General features: G+C 43.8%; 1 protein-coding gene across 1 annotated transcript in view; it reads left to right on the top strand.

The window, feature by feature from the left end:
* The first annotated feature begins 10,879 nt into the window (after positions 1-10,879).
* Positions 10,880-21,855, top strand: part of LDLRAD3 (low density lipoprotein receptor class A domain containing 3) — an 83,575-nt gene continuing 72,599 nt past the window's right edge. The window contains exons 1-2 of the mRNA XM_035327538.1: positions 10,880-10,940; positions 17,485-17,631. Of these exons, the coding sequence (XP_035183429.1) occupies positions 10,880-10,940; positions 17,485-17,631 (208 nt within the window). The remainder of the gene's footprint in view (positions 10,941-17,484; positions 17,632-21,855) is intronic.

The following is a 21,855-nucleotide window of genomic DNA, read 5'->3' as shown; positions in this document are numbered from 1 at the left end:
GGAAGTCTGGAGGAAATAAAGCCGTAATGTAAAGAGCTAGCGGATAATTGCAGTGGTGCTGGCTGAGCTGTGTCATCTGCTTCGGATACGAAGCACATGAATGTGGCGCAGGATACTTACAGCCTGGGATGTGTTTACCAAGAATGAAGTTGTTTGATGCTAGGGTCTTGGACAAGTTTTACCACTGTGTTATGTTTTCTCTATCTTAGTTTTCCTTCATATTTTTCAGCTAGTCCACAGAGTATAGAAAGGACAGATTTATGCACGTCCATGTTATAGACTAAATCGTGTTTGAATATGTGAAAATTAATTGCATAGGAGGCTAGGAAGATGGGAAAGGCCTATAATAATCACATTGCCTTGTTTTGTCTTTTTGAGCGGTATACATTTAAGTAAAATGAATTCAGTTTATTAACAGACCTTCACATACTAGCGCTTTCTTGAAGGGACTAACCCGTGAAAAAAAGAGAAGCCCTGTTCCCTAAGCAGAAAGCAATGAGTTGAAGAGCAGTGCTTTCAGTATAATGGACAACCGTGCAGTTAATTTTTCCTGCAAATACTCCAGTTACATGGCCATTAGCAGTTACATTATTAATGAGGCGCTGCTGAAGGAAGCTACTTTGGACTCTCTCCTCTGTGTGTCAGGGTGGTAGGAGCCCCTTCCAGACAAAGCAGTGCAAGCTGCAGACAGGCTTTCCTCCAGACTCAAAGAGGAAAATGGGGTGAGTTGTCGGTGTCTTTCACAAACCTCAGCACTTCTAGTTCTTGAAGTGCAAGGACTTTTCTTCTACGTTACCATAACCAAGGAGCATCCTCTTCCATTCAGGCCAGTGAAGGCCTATATGGAAGGAGCAGGCCGGGGTCTCCGGGCGTGGAGCAGCTGCCCTGCTGTGCAGTACGGGGCCTCAGGTTGTCCAGCCGGGTCGCTGTGTCCCGGCCGTGCTTGTCCCGTGTCCTGGGCAGTGTCGCGTGTGGTCTTCCACTAATGTCACGGTTGGAGTGGCCGTCCTGTTGAATTGCTGTGGCAGCGTGTCACACAGCATTCGTGTTTCTGAGGACCATGAGGAAAGGAATGTTTAAGCATCCCTTTTTGGAAGCATCTTAAGGGACAGTGACTTTTTTTTTCCATACAAGATTTAAAGAGATCCCATGGTCTGTATGATCTAAATGCAGGATTCCTCATCTCAACCAAGTATTTTTGCCTTTATAAGGTTGACATCTGTGCTAAAGTGCTGATCTCCATGCACTTCGTGTCACTAGCACGTTACAGAAGTAGAAGTGAAAGGTAAATTTAGGGAAGATTATGTCTAATTGTGCTAAATGAAAGCCCCCTCCTACTTCCTTTGTGGGAGGAAAATTGTTGGTGCTTAAGTCTGCTCTTTTTTTCACTTTTTTTCTAATTTGCCTTGCATCCTGCCTGAAGTATTGCATCTCTTTCTTAAGCTTTTAACTAGTTTTCAGAAGTCACAGCAGGGTCTATCGCCTCAAAGAGCTTTACACCCTAGCTATGAGGCCAGTTTCTGTGTCTTTCTCTTGTCTTGAGAAAAAATGAGTTCTTGTGACAGCAGCGACACTCGGATTTGATGGCTCTCAGAAATGCAGAGGCGCAAGACCACTTCGCCTTGTCATTGCTGCTGCCCGCCTGTGTGAAGTGGGGTGTGAGAGGCTTGCTGGTGGTCTGTTTTTTCTTTGGCAGTGGCTGTCAGTCTAGCAAGTTACCTGCAGAGTGCCCTTAAACCATCCATTATGTACAGTTCTCATTGTCTTCTGAATTTCTTGTAATGTGTGGGAAGGACAGAAAGGACAGTGAAAATGTGTGTGTAAGTGGTAGTAGAGAGCCGTAGTCAGAGCTAGCCAGTTACTGGTTTGAGCACGGTTGTTACAAAGAAAATATGCTCAGGTTGTGCTTTATTCCAGAGCTGTCTCTTCCTTCTCGCCTCATCTTTCCCAGATTTGATAGCTGCTTTGCAGAAATCTTGGCATTGCTCGGCACAAGCAATTCTCTGCTCATTGACCTAAAAGAAATTAGTGTTGAAACTCAGCAATGCACAAGCTGTGCTGCCTTTGTCATTATGCAGTAAATACAGTGGGTTTTCTTGTTGTTATTTCTAACCAGAGGTAGGGGAAAAATAAACAAGCTTTCCTGAAATGTGATATATCTTTCTTTGAATTCTGATTAATCAAATAACATTCTCTACCAGTAAAATAAACACAACGTGTGAGACCCACCCAGTTAAATTTACACCCTGCAATTTTCAGGCATTCATTGACACTAAATGGCTAGAGTGACTGGAGCCAAACACACCTGCTTTGCAATTATATCTGCTGGGTTGGTATTTATGGCAATGCCCAGCTAAGCCAATGAGATGCAAAATTAAAAATTAACCCTTAATGGCATCATGCTGAAACTGCTTCTTCATTAGCATATTCATCAAGGCATTCAGGAACCCTTTTTATGGTTCATCTCAGGAGCTACTGCAAGTGATAACACTTGCTTTCCTAGAACCTCAGAAAAGATTGGGAAATCCGTAAACTTAGTGGATCCCAAGTCTCAGTTTGGTCTTGTCTGAAACTAAGCATATCCTGTTATGGAACCAAATGGGCATTTTGAGAACAAAAACTTTAATAATTGAATATTTCGAAGCCCTGACTTTTGCCAAGGTATTTTGAGTTCCCTGTAATATTACTGTTTCTGTTGAAAGTTTTTGCTGAATTTATGAGTCTGTTCTCTCCAGGCCCCGCCTGTAACTGCAGGCAGTTCCCCAGCTCGGTTTGTTTCACAGCTCCTGGTGTTTGCCAGTTTGGTGTTGTGTGTCAGGACATGCCTTTGCCCCAGCTTCTTTTGAAAGTACTCCTCGCAGCCTGCATGAGTATGACAGATGCTGGGGGAAGGTGGAACTTTTGGGGATCGTTTAACCAGCAAAATGATGCATGAAGTTATAGCAAGGTTTGAGAGATTCCCTGCGTTTTGTTTCGGCGCATTTTAAGAATACCTGATGCAAAAATTTTTGAGTGAGGTCTTAAGAGGTGAGAATGGCTTTGTAGTTAACCAGAAACTTGTTAATTTGTGTTAACTCACTGTCCCATTCTTAGTCCATCCTACTAAAACACATCTGGGTTTGGAAGCTGCAAGTGGTTGAAGTGAGGCACCCAAAATATATGGATAATAGTACGCTCCAGCTAAGGAAGAATGAGACTTTTCTTCAAGATTTGTTGTCTAACAGGCACCTAGAGGGTGGTAGCATAACTTTATTTTATTTTATTTTTCTCAGGCAAGGATTGATAATTAAGAAGCAGGTACTACTTTTCTTTATTGGATACTGTTCAGAGGATTTTAAGAAATAAAGGAAATGGAGTTGGCAGGAATCAAAGAAAAAAAGTGGAAAAAGAAGAAAGCTGTTACGTCACAGACTAAATTCTGAACTGTTTCTTCTGTGGCTCCAGAGACTGCCAGAGCTCTGCCACAGTTGCCTCCAGCTCTCTAGGGGGAGCATTCAATTTTCGCATGCATGCATTGAAAGTTTTTATGCTTTATCTAAATCTTTTCTACTCATCTTTGTCCCAGTATTCTTCACTCTTCTCTGTGGTGTTACACGTAGCAACTGCTGAAAGAGCCAAAATCCGTAACTGCGTGTATGGCAAACAAGCCCAACCTTACTGCAAGCTTGAAAGCATTTTGTAAGACATGGTACGCATGGATGGTGTCTTGCTGTGGAAGTATTTGCTGGGAAGAATCGGTCACAACTGCCTCACTAAAAGATTGCACACCCACGCTGCCCACCCCACGTGAACTTCCCCTCTGCCTGGAGGCACTGCACGGGCTCCACTGTAATGGAGAAACATAATTCCTCTCAGCTTCTGGTACAGTGAGTAAGTGAAAGAGATAAGGTGAAACTAAACTCATGTGAAAGGAATGAGCCTCTCACTTCAATATAATCCCTGCTGTGTATCTTCCTAACAGCGTGTTTCCCATTGACAAAATGCAAATGCCATTTATTTTTCTGTTATTGATTTGCTTATAGAAAGCAGCAGAAATCTAATCCATGCAGCAAATTCTGAGTCACTTTATCTTCTGTATGTATTTTTATTATTACTGCATAGAGCACATCAAAGAACTTGGTTTGAAGGGGAAAAAATCACATTTTAGATAGGTGGTTATAAAAACTGTTATTTTTCACTTGAAGTGATTATTTTCTAGGTCTCTGGTAGTGATTACGGGAAATTCCCAACTTCAACTAAATAACCAGTTGTATACATCTGTCATGCCCGTGTCCCATCTTATTCTCCCATTTAACTTGCTCTGAGGCTTGCTTAGTTGAGGACACATGACCAGAGCTACTAGTAAGGGGCAAATGTGCACCATCTTTTATAAAAGAAACCTCTCAAGTCTGAAGTAAAAGCTAATTCTCTTTGGATAGACCCAGGACAGTTTGAAGAGCCTTGTGCCTTGTTATGTCTTGCTGATGAATCAAACCAGTATGTGAGCAGCAATCTCTAAAATACCATTGCGAGAATGATGCCGAAGTCCTAGATGGTCTGAAGGGTGGTGGTGTCGGCTGTGCCATGGCTTGTCACATTTTCAGTATAGGGTGGCTAAAAATAAACTGATTATAACCCAACCTGGTGATCCTCTGAAATCAAGGCTCTGTTTTTGCTTGTTACTTCAGAATTGTTTTTTGGAAACATGCTTGTGTCTATTTCTGTGTTACCATTGCACTGGAGAGGAACAGTTTGCCTTTCCCCTTGAAGCTTCAAGGATATTCTCAGTTCCCTTTGCACCGTGTTTTGTCACCCAAGTCATGTGGCGTTTCCAGGTTCATGTTTGGCCTTTTATTGGTCTAACTCTTCTCTCTGTTGGATTTACATGCCTGTTTGAAGAGGTTTACGACTATTTCCAGCTGATGCTTCTTTCCAGGACCGGCACTGCCCTGTCTCCACAGGTAGTGTGCAGCCACTGGCACCTAGTACAGTCGCTCTGCTCTTCTTAAACTGTTGCCTCTCCTCAGCTCTGATTGCCTGCTGCTAACTGGTCTCCTAACTTTAGCAGTTGGTTCAACATATTGTTTGGAAAAACATTCTTGTTCTTTTTCCAGACTTTTTTAGCAGCCTCAGGAGAGAGGTTTCTGGTCTCCTTTTTTCTGTTCTTAGGCCAGGACTTCAAAGCAAGAGCCGAGTTGCCTTCCCAGGGCAGGGAAGTCTGTGGATCTCTCTCTCTGCGCTTAGATTAAAATCTTGGTTATCTGTCATCAATCTCCTCACACTTGGAAATTAGCTCAGTGCTGCTGAGTGAGAGGCTATGGGCTCTTTCTTTCTTGTTAAGGACATTGTCGCTGTTCTGTTTTGCCGCCCTGGCCTGCTTCCTGGCCTGTCTGGGACAAGGCCTCTGCAGAGCCTCCTTCACTGCTGGGCCCCGAGGTGTGCCCTTCTCTTGGTGGCCCACAGCCACATTGCTCCCCTTGTTCCCGATGACACTTACTGTCCCTTGCAGTTGTGCTTCACTGACATGTGGTCAAGTCCCGAGTGAATAAATTATAGGAGAATATTATCAGAAATTCATTGTTTTGTTTACTCTCCCACCTCTTGATTCACTTCATGCTTAACATTGAGTTCACTTTCGGAGCCCGGCACGGTCCCCTCTCAGCATACCTGTCATCCTGGGTAAGGTGTCAGCACGGGATACCAGCCTCCTTCACTTACGTGCTTACTGGGACACGGCACAGCTTGTCTGCTTCTGGCACGAGGCTTTCTTCCTTGCGGGAAAGACGTTTTGATATGCAGCTGCCAAGACGATTATTGCTCTTGAAAACTGCTCACTGCTTGAAGAAGAAATTGTAGCACGGTTCTTAGGGACGAGCAAATTTATTAGACAGTGACATCTTTGGGGTTGAAAAATGCAGAACTAAGAACTTAAGGCTTTTGTGATAACTTCATTCGGGCTTGCTGCCACCTGTATAGGAGTTTGTGCAACAGGATATCAAGAGGGAAGATGAGTTTATAGCCAGGGAATGGGGAAAGACAGGGACTGAGCTCCGATTCAGATCAGCTTAAGCTGTTGAGGAGATGTACCTTTAGCTAGCTAATCATAGCTGTGTGCAAGCAGCAGCTACGGTAGGTTTGCCGTCGTGCTTCTGCCACTGACCAGTATCATTCTGTAATGTCATCCTTTAATGTCATCCTTTTCTGTATTTGGAGTCTAAGGTCTCTGGAGGTGTGCAAGTTGTTTTGTTCTCCTTGGTGGGAGAAATATTCATCTGCTTACCAGTCATCAGTTTCTGTGAGCCACTTACAATGTGTAGCTCATGCTTAAACTGCTTCCACTTGCAGAGGTTGATTCTGTGTGTGATCGGTACGATGCTCTGGGAGAAAGGGGCGCAGAAATAATAAACGTTCTTACGAGTGCCGAGTGACTGTTTGATGGAGAAGGGGCAAAACAATATCTCCCTAGCATCCTTCTGATGGAGTAGATCAGCATTCTCCTTTGTTACTGCTTTTCATTTCCTTTCCTCTCCTATGTTCTTCTCTTATTTCAAATTCAGGCACTGTTGATTTCGTATGCTGGGCTGTAGAGAGGGCTAGTGCTTCCAGTATGAGCACTGAAGTTCTACAGTGCTTTTTATGCCTGTAGATTACAACACACTGCAACCATTCGATGTAGTGCAATGCTCCTAGAGCATCTGTAATAAGAGTTTTGTTTGGTTTTGTTACTGTCCTTTACACTGTAACTAGCATAGGTTCACAGTTAACTGTTCCCCCTCCTTGCAATTACTTCTCACAGGAGCATCTTTTAAGTTACTGTTACATGGCACAACAGCACAGATTGAGCTAGCACTTGAAAGTGCTAATACCGAAATAAGTTGTTTTCTCCAGACAGAATGGCCATAGGATTTTTCTGGTGTACGCCAGACCTAACAGAGTCTGTTCAGCTAGTAAGGCAGACTTCCTAGATTTTGCTAATAATCATCTGTGAAGGTCCCTAAGTACAGGTAATTCAATACATGTTTTTAAGCAAGAAAATGTGGTTAACAACAGCCTTTTATGACCTGTTGCATCTGTGTAGTGCAAAAAAAAACCAACAACCAACCTTGTAGAAGTCAGTCTCAAAGAGCAATTAAAAACCTTTGATCTTTGAACGTAGTGGTTCAGACTTTGTGACTGGGAAGCTTAAACCTAATTGTTCTAGGTAGGTGTGTTGTTTTTTTAATTTTATTTCTATTGACAATGCAATATTGTGTGAGGGAATTTAAACTTATCCCCTTCCAATTGTTAGGAAAACAAAACAAAAAAGACCTCAGCTGGTGTTGTTAAATGGAATTTCCATTCATCGGGTTTGTTGTTTCAGGCTATTTCTTTACATTTGGTTAATTTTGGTCACGGAGTTCACTTTTTCTCTGGATCTGCAGACCTGCTAAGGTGGTGTTTGAAAAATGTTTCTTTACCTACTTGTCTCAAAAGCATGTACCCAAACTACACTGATGGGATTCCTACGGGCTTTGCAGCCCTTCAGCAAAATCTTAAATATAATTTCAGTTCAAACTTTGTTCTTTTTCTTTTTCTTTTTTCTTCTTATCATTTAATTGAACAATGTATTGTATTATTTTCTTTATCTTAGTGTTCACTTTGTATGAGATTTACTGTCCTGCTTTGACAGCTGTCCCTACCGGTTTACACAAGCTTATGATTTACACTGGGTGATGCTGTCGGAAGCGTCCTGCTGCCAAGGAAAACGTAAAACAAAGAGGGCTGTGTTTGCTGGGAGAACAAGTAGCTTGAACCTAGACACAACAGCAGAAAGTGACTATATACAGATCTCTATGTAGCAGTTTGGTTTTGTCATGCATGAATATTTAAAGGATTGATTTATGGGTGACTGATCAGGCCCTTGCTCTGCGAGAGCATTTTAAAATTTTATGTTCTGTTGTGTTTTGCAGACAGAATGTAGTTGTCCCAGTGGTCTGTGAAATAAAGGCAAGTGCGTATTTAATTTCTTAGGGAAGGAAGATCGTTGAATAAACTAAGACTCAGTGGTAGTATTCTACCCGCCCCTAAGATGTTTATCTGTTGATAAACATGTTGGAGCCTGTTTCTTCTCTCCCCTCCCTATCAGTGGGCCAGGCAAGATTAGCCCTCTGACTTCCTACTCTTGAAGAAAAGACAAAAGAATCGGCCTGGAAATCTTATCGCGAGGTGGATGTGGACCATGAGTACATTTCTCTTACCATATCTTATCAGCAGAGCAAGCAGCGAGATGGGACTGGCGGAGGGAGTTCCATGTGAAGAGCTGCTGTAGATAGAGGAATGTAAAGGCTGCCCCGACCGTGAGCGGTGTCGGTCTGCCCAGAAGGGTGGCCGCAGCCTCTGCGGTAGGTCGGCCCCGCCGTGAGAGCTGGTGTTGTGGTGTGCAGCACTTCGGCTGCTTCAGGAAGTGTTTCCAGTGTCTGCTGTAAGGGAGCTGGCGTTAGGGCTGTGGAAATCACGTGTGCTGTACCTTCCCAAATGGTGGTGGCTGGAAACTTGAGCATGAGGTCTGCTAAACTGAGGTTTTCTGTAATCGTATGGGGGGAGTTTGATATGGAGATGTGATAAGACCAGTTGTTTGGAACATAAACAAGAGTGGGATTACTTATTCTATACACTCTCTTTATGCCCGTGCCCTATAAGAGACTAATTTAGGCTGTGGATTCAGGATGACTAGTGCCAGATGAGCAGATAGTGCAGGCTTGCTGCAGACAGTGTATCTATCTGGTCAGTTAGATAACCCACAGCAGTGTTGGCTCTGGGAGGACAGATGATGCTGTAGTGATCACAAAGCTTACCAAGGCATACTTAGCCCTCTGCCCCCCCCTTTAAAATCCAAGCCTTTAAGGTATAACTGGCAGAACAGTCTCACAGGTTCTTTCCTGCATCAAGCACTTGGGGTATTTTATTCTTGTGACACTAGTTGTGGTAAAACTTGATTTACTGTCTCTTCAAGCCATGGTCTGAATCCATCTGGGAGGAGGGCAACATACCTAGCTGTGTCATGAAGGTGTCGCACAGATTGCAATGACTTCAGGCAGCGTAGCGGTGTAATTATGACAAAGTACGTGCAGGTGCCTTTCTTCAGAGGTAGAGAGGCAGAGCAGAACAAGATAAAATACTCTTCTGAGATGCTAGAAACAATTAACTTTTCTGTCCTGTGTAGGTGTCTGTGGTTCCTAGTGTGATCTGTGAGCTGGGTTGCTGTTGTGCTCTGTCGCAAGGTAGCTGGTATGCAGTGAGGAGAGGATTATGTATGTGGTTCATGGAGAAGTTAGATTCTTTCCTACACGTGCAAGTTCTGTGTTTTGTTAAGAAGAGCAAAATCTGAAGTGTGCTGAAAAGGTGTAAATAGGATTAGCTTTGCTTTTGACTTATTTGAATATAGAAATTGTGTCTTTACCGTTTTGTCCTTTCTTGCTGTTTTTGCTGCTCTCCCCATCAAGCTACACAAAGTTGGGTTGATTAAGAACTGGAGCATGGAGCTGGTGTGGCGGCACTTAGCAGTCTGCTTCCTTCTGTCAGATGGTCAGCTCCTCCTGGGCTTGTTTCTGGGGGGCTGCTCCATGCACTGGGGGGGCTGCCCGCTTTTGTTCAGCGGCACTACTGGAATCTCCTTTGTGCCACTGAGTGTCATCTGCTCTTTTGTGAAGGAGGATGGTAACCTGTGGATGAGGTGAAATGGTAAGAAAATTGAGTGTTCAGTAACCTGAAGAGGATGGCTGGTGGAATATATTCTTTGTGTTTCGTATTATTATTTCGTATTGTGTTAACTTTCCATTTAAGTGCCCAGAGATAACTGCTATGCTCTTCTGAAAATATAAAGAACATGTAGGGAAACATTAGGGAAAATGTTTCTAACAATTAACATCCTCTGGAATGGAGAGGGCTGTGTAGGTGCGTGTGTAGTTGCTGTGCAGTCATGGTTTTCACAGTTTGCTTAAAATCACTCGGGGTGGAACTGGAGAGACAAAAACAATCCTAAATTTGGAGTATTGATCTTGCTCTGGGGGTGTGGTGCATGTCTGGGAATCTTGCTGGGGAATGCTCCTTCAAGGTGTACCCAGCTCAGTAATCTAAGTAAGTATTTCTGCCTCTCCTCCTCCTCTGTTTAAACTTGTGCTAGTTTGGGGCTGTGGATGTGGTCCTTGTTCACTCTGTACTGCTAACAGCTGATAGCCTGCTTTTCTTCCACCGCACTAGCTGTGCCTAGAGCCCACGGACCTGGGAGATGTATTATTTCTGGTGTGTACTCAAGCAGCTGCACTGCAGCCAGACAAATACGGGGGCTCCAGTGAAACGCCCAGTCCCCCAAATATAGAATCCAGCCACCGAGGCTATGGGATTAAAATAAACTTGTTCACCTCAGCTCGCTTTCTGCTTCTGCACTTAGTGTTGCAAGGAAAAAGCAAGTGGTTGTTTATTAGGGAATGATTTAGAAGGCTATATTTAATTCAGGATTTCACATGGCTAAGTGCTGAATGGCAGCCACCTGCTCTAAGGAATGTGCCAATTGCTTCAGCTAATACCGTAGGATGTTTAGAAAGGGATATTCTGTTCTATCCCTATTACATTATGTATGGTGGAGCTGGTGATGTGTTAATTGCTCTCCAGTTCAATAAAAGGTATCTTTTGCTGTGAAGAATTAGCAGGTCAAGGATGGGCATCCACTAGTAGACTAACTTCTCAGCACTGTCTTTCTGTGTAAATTGAGAAAAGCTATCCGTTCCATAGAAATGCTGTTTGCATTGGCTTTGGTTTGCCTTGGTAACGTTTAGTGTTTTAATCAGAAGTACCTGTAGGAATTTCTGCTGCTTTGGCTAGACCTGATCTATTTTTAGGTCTTGAAAATGCTGGATTCAGAATGTATTACATCTCGGAGATCACAGCTGGAAAACTGAGGGAGGGGAAGCTGAACCTAAACGGTGAGCAGTTCCTCGAATTAATCACTAACTTACCTGCTGCTTCAGCGAAGAAACGTTTTGGAGAACTTGTATTGCAGTGGAGCTGTCAATCTGTCTTTACAAATAACCCTCATAACTTCTGATGTTGTATAAGCAATGTAATCATCAGGCAGTTTAAATGAGGATAGGGGAGGATAGGGATTAAAATTGTTCAAGGGGATTTAAGTTGTCAGATAATCACTGGCAGGTGTCCTTTACTTGTGACAGATGGCTTAGGTGTTGTCACTGGTTTCGCAGCAGAGCAAGAGAGAGCTTGTCTTGCTCTTCACTTCCCAAAGCCATCCTGAATATGCACTGGGATGTTCTTCTCTTCTGGCAAGGTATGTTTGCAGTAGCGCATAGGAAAGCAAATCATGCCGAAGACAAGCATTTATGGGAATTTATGAGATACACTTACAGACATGCAGCTGCAAACAATTGTTTGGGCGATATCAAAGATGTTTATGTAAGAGATGAAAAATAAACTTAGTTCTCCTTAGTGTACATACCCTTGTCGGCTGGTGCTGCTAATGGACACTTAGGCTCTATGTACTTGGATCCAGCACTGGACATTCCTCTTAAAAGCTGGTGTCTTATTTTCATTTGAACAATGGATAAATTGTAGAGAAGAGGTCGAGTAACTCTATTGTCACCGACTTTGGGCAGCTGCACTCGTCCTTACTTCAGTATCATCTCAGAAATACCATCATTAATCAGTAATCGTCATTACCTTGGGTTTCCCTGAGCTGTTACGCCACATCGGCCTTGATTCCGCCGGTGTTCCCTTGCTGACAGCACACCTTTGTAGCCAGTGAAGTTCGTGCGTGTATGTGTTAAAGTGAAGTTGATATGCAAAACGTAACGTATGGAATTTCTTCATGCTCAGCTTTTGAATTTCTTTGCTGGATGCATCTGTATTGGTAGGCATCTGTAAGGGAGATGTGGATTTGGTGAGTCAGATGCTTCATGCCAACATGAAGAAATAGGAAAAGATGCATCTGTCCTCAACGCCTAAATCCACAGAAGCAACTGGACTGAATGCAAATATTTGTAAACAGTTTTGGAGTCTCTGAAGAAACAAGTCTTGTGATATCCTGCAAGGCACTTAGCACTGCTTGTTTGCTGTCTGAGGTGACTGAGGAAGATATAAAAGCATTTGTTGGAGTCTGCAGGTATCTTAGAATCGTAGAATATCCTGAGCTGAAAGACCCACAGGGATCATTGAGTCCAGCTCCTGGCTCCACAAAGGACTACCTGAAAATTGAACCATATGTCTGTTGTTCCAAGGTCAGTGCACTGAGAACACCATCTTACAGCTTTAACTGATACACAGAAAAGTATTTGAATACTCCTGAAAACTTCAAATAAAATTCCTGTAGTTTCTTCCAATAAAAAAAGGAAAAAAAAAAACACAAAGGACTATAAATACACCTATGTTAACTAAAACATAATATTTTAAAAAAAGGTTCATGACCATTAAGTCATGAACTGAGGTTTTAATCACAAAAGAGGAAGTTAAAGTAACTTCTATCTTTAGTTGTGATACTATTTGCTGGTGAGCAGGTACTGGAGGTGTGTCTTTTTGATGCCATCTTGTTGCAAATTCCGGCTGCTGCCTTGTTCTAGTCTCTCTTTCTCATGTTGTTTTCACAACATGTTGCAGATCTCAGTAGAGTGAGGACAGATTGCTGATGCGCTGGCATCAAACCTGGTGTGGATTTACACCAGGCAAGGGAACGATCAGGAAGAAAGAAGGAATTGATTCAAGTATGGAGCATACTGTGCATCGTGCGTTCAGCAGGTAGTCGTAAGTACCCATCCAGCATCACAGTTACACACCAGCCTGGATCAAAATCAGTCTCTTTGTGTTTGGAGAATTTTGTACAGACATCCATTGAAAATATCCAGTGAAGATTCCCACAAAAGACATGTCAGGGGTTTGGCAGTGGAGTTCATCCCCTTCATCCTTGGTGACAGATCTTCTCTGCAAAGAGGCTGAAGTTACTGACATCATTCATGAGGATGTTAAACCCATAAGTGTCTTGTATTTCTTCCTCAAAAGCTCCTTGGCCAGAATGACTGCCTGTTCTTCCTGATTACGCTTTCTGATACAGACACAGCAGTGTTAGCAGTGATCTGTTCTGTAATGTGCACTTCTCTGGAGTGCTTTCAGGTAAAGTGGTGTGTGTTTTGTTGTTTTTTTTTTTTTTTTGAGTGAAAGATATCCTTGACTTGCTTTGTTAATGTAGTGTGAAGTGTTCAGTATGACTTGTCCTTTTGTTTATTTTTTCTCTGATTCTTGTTTAGCAAGTATTAAATATTTAGATGCCAGCATTTTTGGAAGTGGCTGCTAAAACAGATTGGCTTTCCTTACTCAGTCCCCTTCAAAGTGAAGCACGAGTTCCATTTTTTTCTATTCAGCCCAGATGGTATGCTTTTTAAAGTGAGCAGTGTGGTGCGGTGAAAATGGACTACTTCTTTCCCCTTCTTCCCCTCCTCCTTCACTTAACTGAACACATCCTTGCAGCTCGTATTTGGGCTGAATTCAAAATTAGTCAGAGAGGCTGCAGGGTAAATATGTCAGCTATTGGAAAGCCAGCTCTGCCAGATTGAAGGAATTTCTGCCCTGCCAACAAGCAGCGTAGCAAGTTGGCTGCACAGAATCTGACATCTGTACAGACCTTATCAGAATTCTGCTTCAGTCCTCCAGAAAGATGGTCAAGGTGATCTCATCTGGTCCTTCCCGTGCCGGTACCGCTGCTCCTCCCCACGGGCAGGTACAGAGCGCCCCAGGGCCATGCAGCGGCCGTGCGCTCAGCAACTGGGCAGGAGCATCGCATTCCTGCGGGCTGGGAGGTGATGACCACATGGAGGATTTCTTTGTGGGCCCTGAGGGCTTTTATATCCGACGGAGGAGGCTTCCAAAGTAAAGGAAGTGAAATGAGCTCTAGGATTTAAACGGTTCCACATGTGCCATTGCTTTGACAGTTCTTTATCCGCCGGTGGACTTTGCTGGAGAGGGAGTAACGCACGTAGCAAGTTGCTAGGTGCATTGACTGTGGCTCTGAAATTGCTCTGTCTGTAACCTGCGACTCCATTCCAGCAGCAGATGAAGGTTATATTTTAAGAGAAAGTGCTCTTGCTTTGAAATAGAATTGAGCCAGAGTTCAGCGTTCCCATTCTGCAGCAGAGCTTGCGCAGGGCTGTCAGCAAGTAACTTAATGTGCCGGTATCTTTTGTTCCCTGTTTGGTAAAAAGGTTAGCGCTACAGCCTTACTGTACAAGAACATTAGAGGATATATTTGTTGTATAACAAAGGAAACATAAACAAACAGCTTAATTTTAAACAAAAATTGGTATCTGTTCCTGGCATGTCCCTTCAGTTCAGTAGGGTTGGAGTACAGCCTTTATTTAAAGGTGTTGATAGCTTTTTGGGGGCCTTGTTTCTGGGTTGGAGTCTTTTGCTTTTTGAGACCTAAAACACTCTTCAATGATTTGGCTTGGTCTAAGTTTTTCATTAAAGAAGCATGGAGATTCAGAGATCATGCTGAAAGCTTTTCAGGCAAGATGCAGCAGCAGATTTGCCAGGAGCTGAACTTTGGTTGCTCTCTGTAGGAGGTGTTAGAGGCTTTGGAAATGCATCCAGTTATCACGTTGTCTCAGGAATACTGCTATGCTTAGAGGGGAAAAGACAGTTTTCTAGTTTGGGCAGGTCTAGACCTGGCATCTCTTCTTAGCTAGCAGCTTGCCCAGGGAGGTCTTGCTGGAGTGTTGACAGCAGGGGTTTTCAGTTTGAGAGGTGCAGCGTCCACATGGGAGTAGAGCAGGTTAGGGGAGAGCTGTAGGCAGGAGGATCAGACAAGAAGCTAGCAAAGAGCAACAGCACGAATAAGAATGGCACCTTTTTCTGATGGTATTGCCTAAGGTGCTGCCTCGGAGCTTAGGTTTTGAGAGAACTAAATCCTTGGTAATTCCTAGTTCCCTTGTGACACTTGAAACACCTTCACTTCGCAGCAGAGATTTAGTCTTAGCTTGGAAACTAGTTTGGTCAATCTGCATTTGTAGTATTTGCAAACTTGTAAACTTGCTTTGATGGTGACTGTTTTGTCAACTACCTGAGAAGTCTTCCTTGACATGAAAGCTTTTATTTTTATTTTATTTTTTTGAAGAGTGGGGAAAGAGCTTAGGTTCTGCTCTTGAAGCTCTTGGACACATTACAACCAAGTTAACAGCGTGGCGTATTGGCTGTGCCTTCCGGTGCAAAGAAAATCCTGATTTCCTCTGTGTCTCCACCTGCTGAAGGCACCCCTCACTTTGCAGTGCTGGGGGAGGTTTCCTGCGGCTGCGGGCGGACGTGGTGTTAGCATGCTGGGGTTTGCTAACAGGAGGTTGTGTAACGCTGGCAACTTCTCCTGTGCAGCTGTTTGAGAGTGGCGATTTTGGCTGGGTGATTACTTATCAGGTACAGGTCAGTGATGCAAAGAAGGATTTGAACGTGTTCAAGCCCAGGCTTAAGGAAAACAAAAGCAAAAACCCACCCCACGCTCGTGGGTTGTACGTAAAACTGCAGCACGTTGTTACCAGTGGTGCTTTAAGGCTGCAGAAGCCCAGGGGTTGCCATTGATGGTGCCATATCTGTTCAGCGTTCCCTTGCAGGGCTAGCCAAGGACAAACCATTTTCATGGCTGGTTTAGGGACTGGGGCACCCAGAAGGGCTGGGCACGGCTCTTGCCGCGTTGCTGCTGGGAGCAGGTACGCTCCCGAGGGAAGGCAGCGTGTCACCGGGCTGGAGCTGAGCTTCCCCCGTCCGCACCCAGAAGCAGCCTCTCTGCATCGCGGCACAGAGAGCAGAACCACTCTTTCCTGGTCAGAAGAGTAGTGAAGCAGAGAATGGAAGCGATAAAAGCAAAAAGACATTAAATTGTCAGCTGCATAGCTGGGGCTTGCTTTTTGCTGGCTGTCACTTTCTCCCTTCAAGGTGCTAATAGCAGGAACATTGCGCATGGCTCGAGGTGTGTGGCCAGTGGTTAAGGTTGCCACGTCTGCCTCACAAGCCTGTGTTTCCACTTTGCTTCTGAATTACTTTGTCTTTCAACAGCTCAGGGCAAATTTCCATTAAGGTGTCTGCTCTGTGCTGGCAGAATCTTAAAACTTCCCAGGAGAGTCAGGCATTTGCAAGGAAGGAAATTTGAAAGGAAATGCGCTGTGTGGGGCAGAAATAGGCATAAAAATACTTTCCGAAGCATTTCTGTCATACATCTTTTGAAACAGTGATGTAAACCTTAGCAGTGTGGCCTGCGTTAAGGGCGGAGCGTTTCACTACGCCACGGGGGAGCCGTCTCCACCTGGCTGGGTCCAGAGCTTCTGGAGAGCCCCGTGCTCAGGGGCACGCTGCTTTGGCAGCACAGTTCTTCAGGTACCGTCTGCACCGAACCCCTTCCCCTCTGTGCTGCAGGATTGCGCTAGGAGAGGCTCTTCCCTGAACAGGGTGGGGCCAGCAGCCATGAGCTGCCACGAAGGGTTTTGTTTCTGGTTTTTGGCGGATTGTGTGCTTGGAGCACATTGCCTGGGACTAGTCTGGGCTGTGACAGAAGAAGGATCTTCTTTCTCTCATCCTCTGCCCTGTCTTGCTGCTTCCCTCCAGATCAATGGCTTGAAATGCCGTTCTTGCTGCAGTTGTTTTGGGAGTGTCAGTCCTCTCGCAGTCTCCAAGCCCAACCTGCATTTCGGGCCTGTGGATGAATCTCTTTGCCTTATTAAAGTATTTCTGCCATTAACTTCCTTCCCTGAGGTTTATGTTTCTGTAATCTGTGTTCCCAAAACAATGAAATTTGGAGGCACAGGAGATGAAAATCACTGGCTAGAGCTGTTAAAACATTAAAAGCACATCTATGCTCTTTATCCCTTGCATCCTCCTGCTGTCCCCTCTCTACTTGGCAGCCTCTCTAATGTGCAAGTTGCCTTTCTTGCCTGTGGACAGATGGATGGCAGGGCATTAGACTAAGTCAGTTCTGACTTTGACCAACAGCCACATGTTTGAAACTTAATTGAAAAGCTCGTATGAATTAGTCAATGTGCTACATAGTTCCTAGCCCTTGGGTAACAACAACAACAAAAACAACAAGTAATTCTGCAAGCTAAATACCGATCTGACAGAAGCATGGGAGTGTGGAGCTGATGTCTTGTAGCCTCATCTATTTTACTTAGGAATTAGAGAGTTTTTTTAGCAAGCCACTCTGACCTGAGGATACAGAGAAGGCTAAATGTACATACCCAGGAAGAAAATAGCAAGAAAGAAATCGGTAAAATGGGGAGTGTGAATGGAGAGCAGGTGAAATCTCGATTTAAGGAATGAAGTGCTACCACGGACTGTATTTGGGGTACTGATTGGATGATACAACAAGGTAACCGGCGTCAAGACTGTTTGCCTGAAGTTCTACCACTGATAAACTTCTTGCTCAGTGACTGCTTTTGCTGTCTTTTTTGAATACCCTGTAAAGTTTTCTGTTTCTCTTTGTTCTTGCAGAGAGCCAACTGTTGCCTGGGAATAATTTCACCAACGAATGCAACATTCCTGGAAACTTCATGTGCAGTAATGGGCGCTGCATCCCAGGGGCCTGGCAGTGTGATGGGCTGCCGGATTGCTTCGATGACAGTGATGAGAAGGAATGCCGTAAGTGACCATTGCTGTGACCTTGGTGTGCCTGATACCACAAGGCTTGGCTAGGAAGCATTTCTGGTGTGCTCGGTAGTATACGTAAAGCAAGCAATGAAGCTACTGCTAGTTTCTTAATTTCTTTATCGTTTGAGAAGATATATGGATATGGCCCTTCCTATTATTTCTGGTCTTTAAGGTGCTTTAAATTGGCCAATTTTAATTCAGTGCTTGGTAGCAGGTACCTCAAACCCTATTCACAGATGGATACGCTGAGACAGACTTGACCTGTGGCTCTTCCAGTGGAAGACTGAAACCCTGTGTGATTGCAGGGATTCAGCATAAAGGCCTGTATAATAAAGACCCTGGTTGTGTACTGCTGTAAGTTGACCTCCACAACCACTAAGAGAAGTTGCTTTTGTTTCAAATTTTCCCTGTATCCTGTTACTTGTGTTCCACTCCTGTCCAATTGTAATTCTTAGCCCTTTGAAACTTAATAGTAACTTTCTGCAAAATAAAGGGAATGAGTTGGCTCATAATGTTTACATGTTTTAATCCTCCCTACAGCGCTGCCGGTTCTAGAGAGCTTAAAAAGGCTTTGTGATTTCATCTCTTTGTTAGCACTAATTAAGTTTTAGTTAGTATTCTGCAACATTTAGTGAGCATGAAACTTTCTAGGCTATGCGGTATATGCAGACAGTAAAATTATGCTGCAGCACAACATCATGATATGAAATCCAGTTGGGAGGGAAAAACCTTCAAATGTCATGTTCTCCTAAAGTGTCTGAGAACTTTCTGAGAAGTGAGTTAGTGCTTTTTGTCTAACAAATGTTGCTCCTTTACATGTGTGCTTTATAGAGGTTTTTATTAATCTTAAACCTCTTTGAGAACCTTGCCTTTCAGCCAACACGCTTCAAGGACATTATTAGCTTCACTTGTGGAGTAGAATAAAGAAAGAGTAGCTTCTTCCAAATTCAGTGACTAGAAATACGATGTTTTGTTAAATGCTTGCTTCTTTAATTTGATGCCTCACCTTTAATTCCAATTTCCCATCCCTTTCAAAATAAGGAGTCTTTAATAACTACGCTGTGGAGATCCACATACATAGTTCTGCTTTAAACCAGTGAGCTTTTTCTGCTTCTAGGGCATTAAAAGTATCTGTACAAAATATCTGATCCTTTGTAGTCTTTCTAAAGCGTCAGACTTGTGTTGCAACATTGAAGACAGATTCATTTATTGTTGTTGTAAGGATTGATCAGTTGTGCCTATCTTTTTAAACCCTAGCAGAATTGTTATTAGGGGGAGCTTTGACAAGAATAAAAATGTCCAAAGTTCAACGTGCACCTTTTGGTCAGATGTTCCTGATGACAGCAGCTGCGTGGCTCGCAGGTTCCTTATTACCTAGCTGTTGAATACGCTGCTGGCATGGCTTTTGGCATGCAGTCACTGCTTCTTAAAACGCGCTGAACGAAGGCACTCCTCTGTATTCATAGGATGCAAACCCAGAGGTTTCTGTCTCTCCTCCTAAGAATATTGTCATCCTCTGCCTTGCAGGAATTTCACTTCTCTGTCTTAGACTAGAAAATCGTAATAAAAATTTACAGTAATCTTCAGGAAGATTTTCATAATGAAGACTGGGCTGGACATTTGCTCATGAATCAGTAATGGGAAAATACACTGTGACTCTCTGTTCAAAAGCTTTCTTACCAAAATCAGTTGGGTCTAGTGAATTGCAGGCAATAATGAACATAGTAACTGACAATAAAATATAAATAGCTGCAAAATGACAGTTCATAAAAGTTATTCTTGTCATGACAGACTCAAATAAGCCTTACTGATCTAGGTTATGTTGCAACTATGAATTCAGATTTCTGCGGAATTTTCTTCTTTGGGTTTTTCATTTAGAGACTATCAACACACTTGATTGGCTAACAGTTTTCAGGATGAGCATCCTTTTGATCATACCCAAGTTAATGGAGGTAATTAGACTGTTCTTTCTTCTTCACATACATCTATCTGCTCTAACTGATCACCTTCATAAGTGTAAAATTAGCATGGAAAAGAGACAACCGGGAGAGCAAGGGATGCATATCCTGTGCTGGCTTGCTGTTAACAGGTCAGATAAGCCAAAACAGAATGGAAATAGTGCTCATTTGAATCTCCCAGCAAGAAATTAATATTCATGCAAACAAGGCTCTGTAATGCATCCAGAGAGCTTCAAGCTCCCTGTTTTGCATCTTCTTCCTTTCTGTTTTACTAGTCAGCTTTTAACAGCCGCTGTCTGTGGGGTGCTACACCCCGTGCCCCCCCAGAGGCATGGTGTGTGTGTGTGTGCTTGCTTTTTCCTGTTTAGGACCGTGTCAGTGGTCACAAGCTTCGCAAGAGAAATGATCTCATCACCAGGGTCCCCTTCACTGGCAGGTGTGGCAAAGGGACAAGAGCTGTCCCTGGGAGGCAGAATTACGGGATTATGAAGGAGGTTGGAAAGGCTTTGTGGTGTTAGTTATTGGCTTATGTCTGAGGTCAGGAAGCTGGTTTACTGTCTCAAGGGTGGATGATCCTCCCAGAATGGGAAACATCCCATTCTGAATCCCAGTAAGCACCTAGACCTCTAGACTTGCTAATAGTTTAAGAGGGCCAATTCAGTCTCTTATATATGTGGCTATAGTGAGTGCCGCAAAACGGTTTGTTTGGCTTTTGTGATGGATTTTGAAAATGGGCCAACTCTTCCGAGATACTCTTCTAGTTGCCACCAACCAGTCTTTTACGTGGTGATGAAAATTTGGATCAGCTTAAAAACCCAAAAGTGGTGGTAGAGAGTTTCTAGGTCAGAGCTAAGCACTGAAAGGCATTTTGTTTGGGAAGGGTAGAGGAAGAAAAATCACTTGTCTCTTCTCCCCCTCTCCAGCTTGAGCCAATCTGTAAAGAGAGGCTCATAGATTAATCCTGGAAAGGAATCTGGAGGTCTTTTTGTCCAGCTGCCTGCTCAAAGCAGGACTAGTGTGGATCAGAGTCGCTCAGAGCCTTGTCTGCTCAAGTGCTGAGCATCTCCAAGGATGGAGAGTCCATAGCTTCGCTGGAGTCCTGCTCCAGTGTTTGTATATCCCTACTAAGATTTCCCCCCCCCAATATATAATCACTTCCCAGTGATTGAAGCTGAAGCAAGCGACTTCTAAGGATCAGCAGTGTGGTTAACATGCAGGTCCCGAGTGTTGGGGAGGGAGGGGGGTTGGGGCCTAAGAACCGATCGATCCTCTTGACTGCAGAAACAGCAGTGGGAAGTTGAGCAGGTTGGCACTCAGGAGTGCGAGTGTCACATCTGGCTGTGTCGCTGCACCAGCAGCATTGGTTACTGGTGCCAAGTTCCTTAAGAGAGGGCAGCTGTGCCTGAAAGTGCCGTTCTAGGATCACAAGGATTGAGGGATGTGTGTGCTTATGTATAGGTAGAAAAGTTTTTTTTTTTTTTTTTAATTGTTTTAGGCTGGGCTTTGTTACCTTCCTCCTACCAGAATAGGGCTCTGCTTACTACAGCTTCCCTTGCAGCAAAAGCAGAGCCCTTTGTTTTCTGCTGTGGTGTTGCTTTGCATTAGCAGAGCTGTTGATAGTGGAGACAAAGCCGTAGGAGTTGCATTAGCAGCACGAGATGGCTGAGTTCCCAGTGTGTTACTACCCTGAGCCGTGCTTTAAGCTGCTTTGTCTGTGATTCCTCATCGACTAACTACTTCACGTTTAAAGGCTTTAACCTTGCTTTAAAGTGTTTGTGTGTGAACAGGAGCTTGCTTGCTGGATTCAGATGGTCCTGCAGGCTGATATCTTTGTGAAGCAACTGCGCTGTGTTTTGGCGTGCCCACGGAGGCAGTTTCACACGTGTGCCGTCAAGTCTGACGTCTTTCCCTCCCTTTTGGATTGCCTTATGGTTGAACATGGGTGCCCAGCAACATCTGATGAATTCCATTACTGTGCCATTTTGTTCTGTTTGTTACCCTTCAGCGTTGTAAGTTTTCATCTCCAAAGTTCTGCTTTTTGTTTTCTGTAGCCCTTGTGTGAAAAATGCTGGTCTGGGTGTGGAGGAAATCTGCAAAAGCAGAATTATCTGGGCTTTGTCCACTCACATCTGCTCTTCCTTCTGTGCCACTTGTGCTTTTTCTGTCTCCTGTGTGGAGGACCTTCTCTGTTACCACGTCACTTTGCTTGTGGTTTTTTTCTTCATCTTGTGCATTCACCAGAACCCATACCATCTGT

This window comes from Oxyura jamaicensis, chromosome 5 (genome assembly GCF_011077185.1).
Source record: "Oxyura jamaicensis isolate SHBP4307 breed ruddy duck chromosome 5, BPBGC_Ojam_1.0, whole genome shotgun sequence".
Taxonomy (NCBI): Eukaryota; Metazoa; Chordata; class Aves; order Anseriformes; family Anatidae; genus Oxyura; species Oxyura jamaicensis.
This window is presented reverse-complemented; position numbering and strand designations above follow the sequence as displayed.